Here is a 9,993-nt window from a genome sequence, read left to right on the forward strand (position 1 = left end):
TACTACTGGATGGACAGAGGGGGGGGGGGTTGATAAAATCTGGACTGCATCCAGCATTGTTGCAGTTCCATTAGCTTGTGAATGAGGGGATTGCTTTACCACTATGGATCATAAGGTGCATCCTATATTTTTGGGAGCCACTCTCTCTCTCATTTTTTCCTCTACTGTCAAACTGAAATAAGCTTAAGATGAAATGTTATTGGGGTGGGGGGGGGGGGGTATTTTTGAACTATTTACTCCCATTGTGTTTTACTCAAGGCCTGACAATGCATTAAGAATGTGTCGAACTCGCTATGAACTAATTATGAAATAAAGACAACACTACTGTGCCATGCCACCCCCTCCCCCTTTTTTTTTTGTGTGTGTGTGTTACATAACTTTATTTTGAATAGATTGAGATCAAAATGAATCGTGTTGTACATTTGTTTTTCTACAGACCTAAAATCTCATCAGAGAATGTTGAGATTAACATCGAGCAAGGACGTCATCCAATTCTTGATGCTCTGAAAGGAGAAGGTGACCAATTCATGCCCAATGACACTCAACTGAATGTGAGGAAAAATTGTTTGTTTCTTTTATGTTATTCTTATTGTTTCTTAAGGCTGGTGAACAAGCCTTTCAGCATTCTGGTCCAAGGCTGAGGAATTCGCTACCACATGAGATACATTCGTCTTCACTAGAGGAATTCAAATGGCGATTGAAGACATTATTCGGACATGCTTTCTTTTAATTATGTGTATAATTAGCGTTGTTCATATACTGTTAGTGCTGAATCTTTGTAATGTGCCCAGAGCCCTCCAGATGAAGGAATGTTTGGCGCACTATAAATCTATACCATTATTATTATTATTATTATTATTATTTTTATTATTATTATTATTATTATTATTATTATTATTATTATTATTATTATTATTATTATTATTATTATTATTATTATGTCAGTCCCTCCCTGACGGGATTTGAACTCAATATATCCCAAGGTCATATTTTACTATTCTCACCAAGAAAGTAGTAACTACGGTGCAACTCTTATTTGGTGTGCAGTTTTCAATAAAGAAATAAATAGAGAAGTTATGAATAATTTGAATAAAAAATAAAAAATATCCAACCTTGCTGATAAAAAGCTAAGTCCCTGTATTCCTTTGAAGACAGTCTCAGGCTTAAAAATTAATAACTCATTTATTTACCCATGGATTTACTATAATGAAGTTTATTAACTGTTGAACTTTAAGATATTTGTTAATCAACCTGTTAACTGCGAGACAAACTTTATTTATTTATCTGATTATAATGTCAATCTAACATTTGCACTAAGAGACCTATGGCAGTGGCATTGCTCTTGAATAGGAGCCTGGGTTGCTTTAGTTATATTCCTTTCTGAGTTAAAAAAATATATTTACATATATCATTACGGTGGAGTAAAATCAAAACCAATCTCAGAGGTGTTAATATGCTGTTATTTTGTACAGCTGGAAGTTTTTAATTTCTCAATCATGTTCATCACTGAAAATAACTGTTTTTTTACATTGACTTTTAAACATTGTTGTATTGACTCATATGATAGGTATCATTTGTTATTTATTGTTCAAATATTTTGATAAAATTAGTAAATTTGTATAATGTCTTGTCTTTTTTTATGGTTCAATTAAGGTTCAATATTATTTTCCACCAGCGAAAATAATATGAAACACAAAATAAGAGAAAGATAAAAGGAAAGCTAAACAACCGAACAGTAAGATTGAATTGAATAGATTATACTTAGAAGATGCCATTCCTCACTATTTGTATATTTCAAAGATAAGGGAATGAGTTCAAACACCACAGTACAGTAAACTTACTGACCAGTACGTATGAATGAAAGGAAACAATACATTTTTTTCCAATTTCATATTGAACTGGCATGGTGTTATTTTGCATCGCTTGCGGCCGTAAATAATCCCTGATTTGCATTGCAGCCACAAAATCTGCAATTTTTTATTTTTTTATTTTCGAGAATTTATAAGTGTATGGGAGTAGCTTCCATAAGCTGTGCAGTTTCCCATTTGTTTATTTGTTTTTAGATATTTCAATAAAACAAATTGAAGTGAAGTACGGATTGACAGAGGGCTCTGGTGGTCACCAGTGGGGATTGAACCAGGGACCATTTGAGATGGAGATCCGTGGATATAAAACCCAGGATAATGGGTGGTCAGTATTAGAGGGGAGGAAACCTTGTGACCCTGGGTTGTAGACAATAATGAGGAATGAACTCAAGGACAAGACGGAATGTAGACATAAGTAGGAAGTGCACCCTGGACCATGATGAGATATATTAACCAGTGGAGAGTAAACCCAGGACTTTGGGAAGTGAACATCGGTGGGGAGTAAATCTGAGACTATGGGCTGGTGACACTGGTGAGGAGTCAACTGGGGACGAGTTGAGAGGGGACAAGTGAGAAATGTACCCACTTTTTGAGATAGACACCCAGAACAATGTTAGTGAACCCGAACTATGTAAGGTGGACATTAGCAGGGAGTAAACATGGGATAGATACACAAGTGAGGAGTAAACCTGGGACTGGGTGTTGAAACAAGCAGAGAGTAAAACCAGGACTGTGAGATATGGACACCTGAGAATGGTAAACTTGTAACTTTGGGATATGGACTCCAGTGGGGAGTGAACCTGGAACTATGGGAGGTGGACACTAGTGTGGAATGAAACCGGGATTATGGGAGGTGAACACCAGTAGGAAATGAACCCTAGGCTATGAGAGGCAGACATCACTGAGGAGTGATCGTGGAACCATGGGATGTGGACTCCAGTGGGGAGTAGACCTGAGGCTATGGGAGGTGGACACCACTGGGGAGGAACCCGGGACTATGGGAGGTGAACAAAAGTGGGAATTGAACTCGGGACGATGTGAGATGGACACCTACGGTATTGTTCCTGGAATGTGAGGTTTTATCCATAGAATGTCCCTGAAATTTGAGATTGAGGGTAGGTATCCCTGCAACAGCATTGTTGGGGAGGATTTTTAAATATATTAGCTTTTTGCAATGATCATTTTTTAGTTAATCTCTCTCTACCACTTACTCAAGCTCACAACACTTTTCTCTTTCACTTTCATGAACTTATTGCAAATTTTGTTGTTTTTTGCTTGCAAAATTTGGGAATTTAAAGCTTTTTAATTGTTATGTTTTTTTGAGGGTTTCTGCATTGACATTTTCATATATTTAATCAGGTAAATGGACTTCGGGTGATGGTGATATCAGGGCCAAATATGGGAGGCAAAAGTTCTTACATAAGACAGGTGGCACTGATGTCAATCATGGCACAGGTTGGCTGTTACATCCCAGCAGAGTCTGCCAGATTAGGTCTGATCGATGGGATTTATACAAGGTAAAGGTTTAGCTTGTAAGGTGTCTGGAGATGGGGAAAACTATTAATCATAATTTTTTATTTTTAAAGTTTTTTCGTTTAATTTTATTTATGAGAACTCTGTAAGGGATGTTATTAAAAACTTAAAATGGAGAAAAACTAATCCAAAGAAGAATTTTTTCATCATTCACCAGTTTCAAGTGATACTAAAAACATAAAATGAAAATATCTGACCTATTACTATCACCTGGTATTACAATGAAAATTTGAGTTTAGTTTCTGAATTATAAAATTTATGTTTTTATTAAGAAAAGTAAATGTAGTTTCTGAAGCAGCAAATTATTCAATTTCGGGGATTCTGATAATTCTGACTTTAAATTCAATTTCTGGTTTCTAGTCCACTCTAATGTAATACTAGCTTCCCATATTTGTATTGCAATATTGTTATTATTATTATTATTATTATTATTATTATTATTATTATTATTATTATTATTATTATTATTATTATTATTGGACTGGTTTTCAAGCCTAAAACTACGTCTTAGAAGAATGCAGCGATGCAAAAATCTCAATTTTAACAGAGTAACTAGAAGCGTTTACTTTTTTTTTTTTAAATGAAAAGAACAAAGATAACCCAGCCTGCCATACATATTGCAATGTAGGGAGATATTTTAACATGATGAATTTTATGAAAACGAATTTTGAGAGTTGTTGAATATCTGCGGAAATGACCTTCTTCTTCAACTTCAATAAAGGGGAAAGGTATTCAAACACATATATATTTTGCATAAGTTTAATGATATATAATTTTTATATAGCTCCTAACCCGAACAAAACAGGCTGAATGTGCTATATATACTATTTTTTAAAATAAAATAAAAAGTAACATTAAATGATGAAATAATAATGCATATTTAGAAAATTGTGGTAGTCTCAAAAGCTTATGGTTTTGAATGTCATATTTTACTAAAATGGCTTTTTTTGGTCACAGGATGGGAGCCTCAGACAAGATATTTCAAGGTCAGAGCACGTTCATGGTAGAACTACAAGAAGCCTCAGAGATCATGTCACAAGCTTCACCTCGTTCTCTGGTAATTCTGGATGAGCTGGGTCGAGGCACTAGCACTCATGATGGAGTTGCCATAGCTCATGCCACCCTCAAACATTTTATCACCCAGGTTAGAAAAAAGAAAAAGAAAATAAATGTCTGGAGCTTAAAAAAAGATGAATTTAAAAGGCCTCAATAAATAGCAACTAAAAATATGAAATTTTGGGATCAAACTCTTCATCAAGAAAACAAATAATGAAGACATAACATATTTGCAAATTGTTTTTAGAGTATTTCATGACTTGTAGATAATGGGTTTATTTTTTTAATTTCTGTATTAATTATTCACTTTGCTTACAAAAGTAGCTGTGCCCGAAACGGTCAAGCCCCTTTTTGAAATTTTTACCATTGACTGGGCTCACTCAGGTACAATAGTATATTTGGAAATGTCAAAAAATGATTAAAATTAATGATTTAAAAAAATTAGAAATTGAATACGCTTGTAACATTTGATCTTTTTATTCTCCACCTGAGTGTCAAATTTAGGCAAGGCTTTGACACAATGTAGCCTTTCCCTCCCCTCCTCCCACTCCCCCATCCTTTCTCCTTATTATCATATGAAAAACAGCTTGACCAAGCCCCCCCCCCCCCCCCACCCACCTACACATAGGAATGGTTACCAAAGAAACTATATCATTTTCTTTTCTACACAGCAGTAATTTGTTACTGAAAGTAATAACATGCCTGGATGTTTGATGATTAGCTACAAGTTAAAGTTGGAGTCATTTTTTTCTAACTGCTCAAATTGAAGGATCTTTTCTTTTAAGACGAAGCACTTGAAAGAAAAGCACTCTTAGATTGTTATCCCACTCTTTTTTCATATCCTATTTTGATTACTTTTTGAGGGCTATACTTTTCAAATAGTCCAAATTTTAAACTGGAGTCAATGTAAGCAGCAAGTTGAGGATAAGATTAGATTTATGCTATGAAAGGGAGGTTCTGCAGTACTCAACAATGTGTGATTGTATCCTTTCATATTTTTCAGACGAACTGTTTGGTCCTGTTTGTCACCCATTTTCCATTGATGTTAGATTTTCACAACGCACATCCTGGTGTGGTTGGAAACTTTCACATGTCTTTCTTTTTGAATGACTCTGATGGTAAGTAATAATCTTGTCATCATCGTTTAATGGTGTAAAATCATACCTGGCTATAAGCTGTATGGATATCAAAAGAGAGTGTAACAGGCAACTTGCACTGCATAAAAGGGAAGTTTGGCTCTTTGTAATGAAAGAATTATCGTGATGCACATTGAGCAAGGTGAAACTAGCAAATTGCATTATATAAATGTTTGTATAAATCTATTCATTTTACAGTGCAGCCCACTTATAGCAACAACCTCTCTATAGCAACATTGTGTCCGGTCCTGATTTTTATCCCATTACGACATACATTTTAATATTAGCCCTGTATATAATGACGCCACTGTTAGAATTGCAAACTCTAAATTGACAGTCAAAGGGAAATTTCTGGCCAACTGAAAGCTCTTGTTTTCCGTCATTTATAATAGATCAGGCGAGGATAAATGTAGACAAGAGTGTTAATGTTTCAAAGAAGCAATGGTTGTCTCTGTCGTTTCAAGAAGAAACATGGTATTAAATTCAAATTAGCCAGCTTCCATTTAAGCTTTCATTGTGGATGGCTGGATAAAGACATAGCCATAGTCATCCAATCAAACATTACATTTTACACACATTATAGGTAAGACGTGATTTATAAAATAGAAATCATGAGATATAAAGGTAAGATTTCAATTTATCATCGAAACATCAGAGTAACAGTTTATCAGGCTTGCCCTCTTCCAATTGATGCATACAAATCAATCAATTTTCCTTGTCCCAATAAATGTATTTTTTGATAAGCTTCTTTGTGAACTCAGCATGAGTTGTTTCTTCAATCATTGTACTGGAAAACTCTGTTTTTATCAAAGATAATTGAGAAGTATGTAAGAGTCTGTCCATTTGGCCAATTCTGGCAAGTTATAGGTCGGTTTTAAATACAAGTGGGCTATCCTATATTATAAAAAGTTTTTGACAAAACTATTAGGCCTCTTTTATGTAGAGAGGAGACACTCATCATAGGACAGGAAGCTCCAGAGTTTGAGTCTCACTCTGAGAAGTGTACAGTTGTCTTTGGAAAAGCTCTTTAATAATAATAATAATAATAATAATAATAATAATAATAATAATAATAATAATAATAATAATAATAATGAGTAAGTTTATAGAGCACTTTATGTTGAAGCGCTTTAAACAATACATGTTCCTACTCATGTAATCACAACTCATACAACATTATTTTATCAATGCAGCTATAAGTAGGATGAGATACAACTCTCAAAAAAGCAAGTATTTGGTGAAGAGAAATATCTTGTTTTTGAAGACACCAACCCTGTCAGATATTCTAACAGACTGGGGAAGGGAATTCCAAATTGTGGGGCCAAATTTAGAAAGAGATCTATCATCAAAACTCTTAAGATTTGTTTTCGGTACTTCTAACAATTTTGAATTATGTGATCTCAAATTACGCTATGGAACTAAGGCTGAAGTATGTCTTGAATATAAAGAGGGGCAGAAGATTGAACTACATAAAAATAGGTGAGAACAATTTTGTACTCAATTCTGGCTTTCACAGGTAGTCAATGGAGATTAATTAGCATAGATTTGATGTCATAAAAATGCGACTTTTCAAGGACCATCCTAGGAGCCCTATTCTGAATTCTTTGAAGTTTGATTATTTTATAGTCTGGAGGACCAGCAATAAGAGCATTATGGTAGTTGAGTTACGATCAGTGTCGAAAAAACCCCAAAGGTTTTAGGGCATTGAATGGAATAAAAGCCTTGATATGTGAAATTCTAAAGTTTTAAATTTAGGATTTTGATGAGGTGGTCCTTTTCTCTCACCCTATGAATCTGTCCACTAAAAGAGTTGTTTCTTTCGGGGGGGAGGGGGGGGGGGGGAATATTGTATTATCGTCTAACAGGTGTCATGTTTTGTCCTGCATGTTAAGTACTGTTGTTGATTGGTATAGCGCTTCAAGTATGTTTAGTTGATATTGTGCTATGTAAATGCTCAAGTTTAAAAAAAAGATGAAATACTAAAAGCGAAACTTGGTTTGGACTTAAAAGTAAAACTGAACAGATGAGCTTTGAAAAATTTTGGGCTAATCCACTTGTCCCCAAAATCAATTAGTCTGCGGATGTTGGACTGAAGACTTTTATCTCATTCTTTTGGCAAATGTCAGATCCTGAAGATAAAGATGCCATCACTTTCCTATATCAACTGACTGAGGGTGCAGCTGAGAAGAGTTATGGTTTGAATGTTGCCAGATTGGCAGAGATATCATCATCCATTATACAGATAGCAGGAAGGAAATCACAGGAATTAGAGAATAAGATTGCTAAAAGAATGTGAGTTTCATTATTTTCTTATAAGTATTATGTATTTATGTAAGTGATTAAATCTACTGGAAGAATTAAGGCTTAATTTTCAACAGATGAGTTTGATGTTACCCTGACTTGATATATTGTGCTGTGGGGGCTTTTTTTAGCGATTAGTATCACCAATGCATCCAGGCATATGGTTGATATTGCTGTCTTGTTGGAAACGGTAAGATCTGCATAAATAATTGAAGGGTAGCCCTATTCGTCCTTAAGGTCGAATAGCTTCAACCGTGGTTGCCGTACTTACGGACAAATAGTGTTGCTTGCACTATTCGTCCTTCACACTAAAGCTGGGCAATATTCCGTTTTTGCTTTTACTGAGCTGGATTCGAATCCACGTAATTACATGATATATCCGTATCGTCTTAAATGTTTCACAAACCCCACCTCCTCTGTTTGTGAGTCAAATAATCAGTTAAGTGTGTATGTGTGTTTGAGGTGTGTGTGTGTGTGTGTGTGTTAATTTCGTGGGGGTTTTTTTGTTTGTTTTTTTCTTCTGGGATATGATTTTTATTCCAGAATGGTGATTGATTTCTTATAAGGAACAATTGTCGTGTTCTCCTATTGGTAAGTATCCCATTCAAATACCTGCTCGAGAGTTTGGGTTGGCTAGGCACAGAGGAAGATTCGGCAGGTTTTCTTTGTTTTGTTTTGTTTTTTTTTTTGGGGGGGGGGGGGGGGGGTTGTTGTTGTTTTTTTGTTTTTTTGCTATTGTTTTTTTTTGGGGGGGGGTATTGTTCTTTTTTATTTGTTTTCTTTTGTTGGTATTTTCCCTGCTTTTGTTTTGTGTGTGTGTGTGTGTGTGTGTGTGTGTGTGTGTGTGTGTGTGTGTGTGTGTGTGTCTATTGTGTGTCTACGTATGTTTTGCCTTTTTTACATTTTTTTTTCAATCTATAATAGTGGGTAAGCACTCAGTAACTATTTGTTTTAAATGACTGGTATTCAATTTGTCAAAATATTATATTAGTCATAATAGTATAAGCAGCGCAAAAAAAACACCAAATTTCTGTATCTCTTAAGAAGCAGTTTTATAAAAAAAATGTTATAATCTTGATAATTCAGTGAGTGCCATCAATAATAGCTTGAATTTAGCCAAAGTTTTTGAACGATGTCGATACCTGTCCTTTAACTTCAGAAAATGTTGTTATAAGTTGTACAGTCTTGAGTAGACTAGCTGTATGACATAATGATAGATTTAATTCATGGCGAATTCAATGCGTTATCAAATTGGCAGTAAACGAGGTAATTGTATAGACGGGATGGAATTTGGCGGCTTTACAACACGCAAATTAATTCCAAAGCCGAAAGCACAACCTCTGCGTCTAAACTTATCTCCATAGACGATGTCAATATATTAAAGATTAATAAAGGACACTAATACCAAGTCCTCAATATTTTCAGTATTTCGTTCGTTAGCTAATACTATTAAGTATTTGGTATCCACTTTTGCCCTGACGAGAAGTTAGAATGTCAACGGGCTGGGATTTAAAATGTCAACGGGTTGAAACTGGGTGAAATAGAATGATACAGAACATAAAAGCCCAGTTCGGCCTAAGAACAATAACTTGCCTATGTTCTTAAACTCAGCACAAGGTGTAATGTTGTCAGGGGGTTGGGGTTGTTGTTTTGATCTGGGTAGGGTCTGATAAAGTTACGATTACTGGCCAAAAACAAATTCCTAACTTTAGTTTAAAATTTAAAAATAGAAAGACGGAAATATATACATAATAAGATTGATATATTTTAAACAATGGTTACAAGAAAAATAAATCCACGATTTTTCTCAATAATTCTGTACTTAAACAGCTTTGTATGCAAATGTTGTATTCCAGATGTGTAATTTGGCTTATCGCCACTCAAGGTGGTATTTCAATAGATATTATTACAATTAACGTGTCTATGTACGCAGTGATACAGACCTGCCAAGCATTCGACTTATTGTGTTATAGTGGAAAAAAGAATACCATTTTGAAAGGGATTTGTGCTGCATTGTAGGTTAACAAACACGCAGGTCTGACATCCGAATCCACTTATGGGCCTGGTTTAACATTGTTGTATAATGTATTTTGCGTCATTTT

At 34.9% G+C, this 9,993-nt stretch overlaps 1 protein-coding gene across 1 annotated transcript in view; it reads left to right on the forward strand.

Annotated features, from left to right (window-relative positions):
* LOC144964616 (DNA mismatch repair protein Msh3-like) overlaps positions 1-9,993 on the forward strand; it is a 49,455-nt gene that overhangs the window by 29,306 nt on the left and 10,156 nt on the right. The window contains exons 16-20 of the mRNA XM_078899093.1: positions 437-551; positions 3,225-3,382; positions 4,356-4,542; positions 5,458-5,572; positions 7,717-7,882. Coding sequence (XP_078755219.1) covers positions 437-551; positions 3,225-3,382; positions 4,356-4,542; positions 5,458-5,572; positions 7,717-7,882 — 741 coding nt within the window. The remainder of the gene's footprint in view (positions 1-436; positions 552-3,224; positions 3,383-4,355; positions 4,543-5,457; positions 5,573-7,716; positions 7,883-9,993) is intronic.

This window comes from Berghia stephanieae, chromosome 2 (assembly GCF_034508935.2).
Source record: "Berghia stephanieae isolate SIO BIC M18660-M18661 chromosome 2, UCSD_Bste_1.3, whole genome shotgun sequence".
In the NCBI taxonomy this organism is placed as follows: domain Eukaryota; kingdom Metazoa; phylum Mollusca; class Gastropoda; order Nudibranchia; family Aeolidiidae; genus Berghia; species Berghia stephanieae.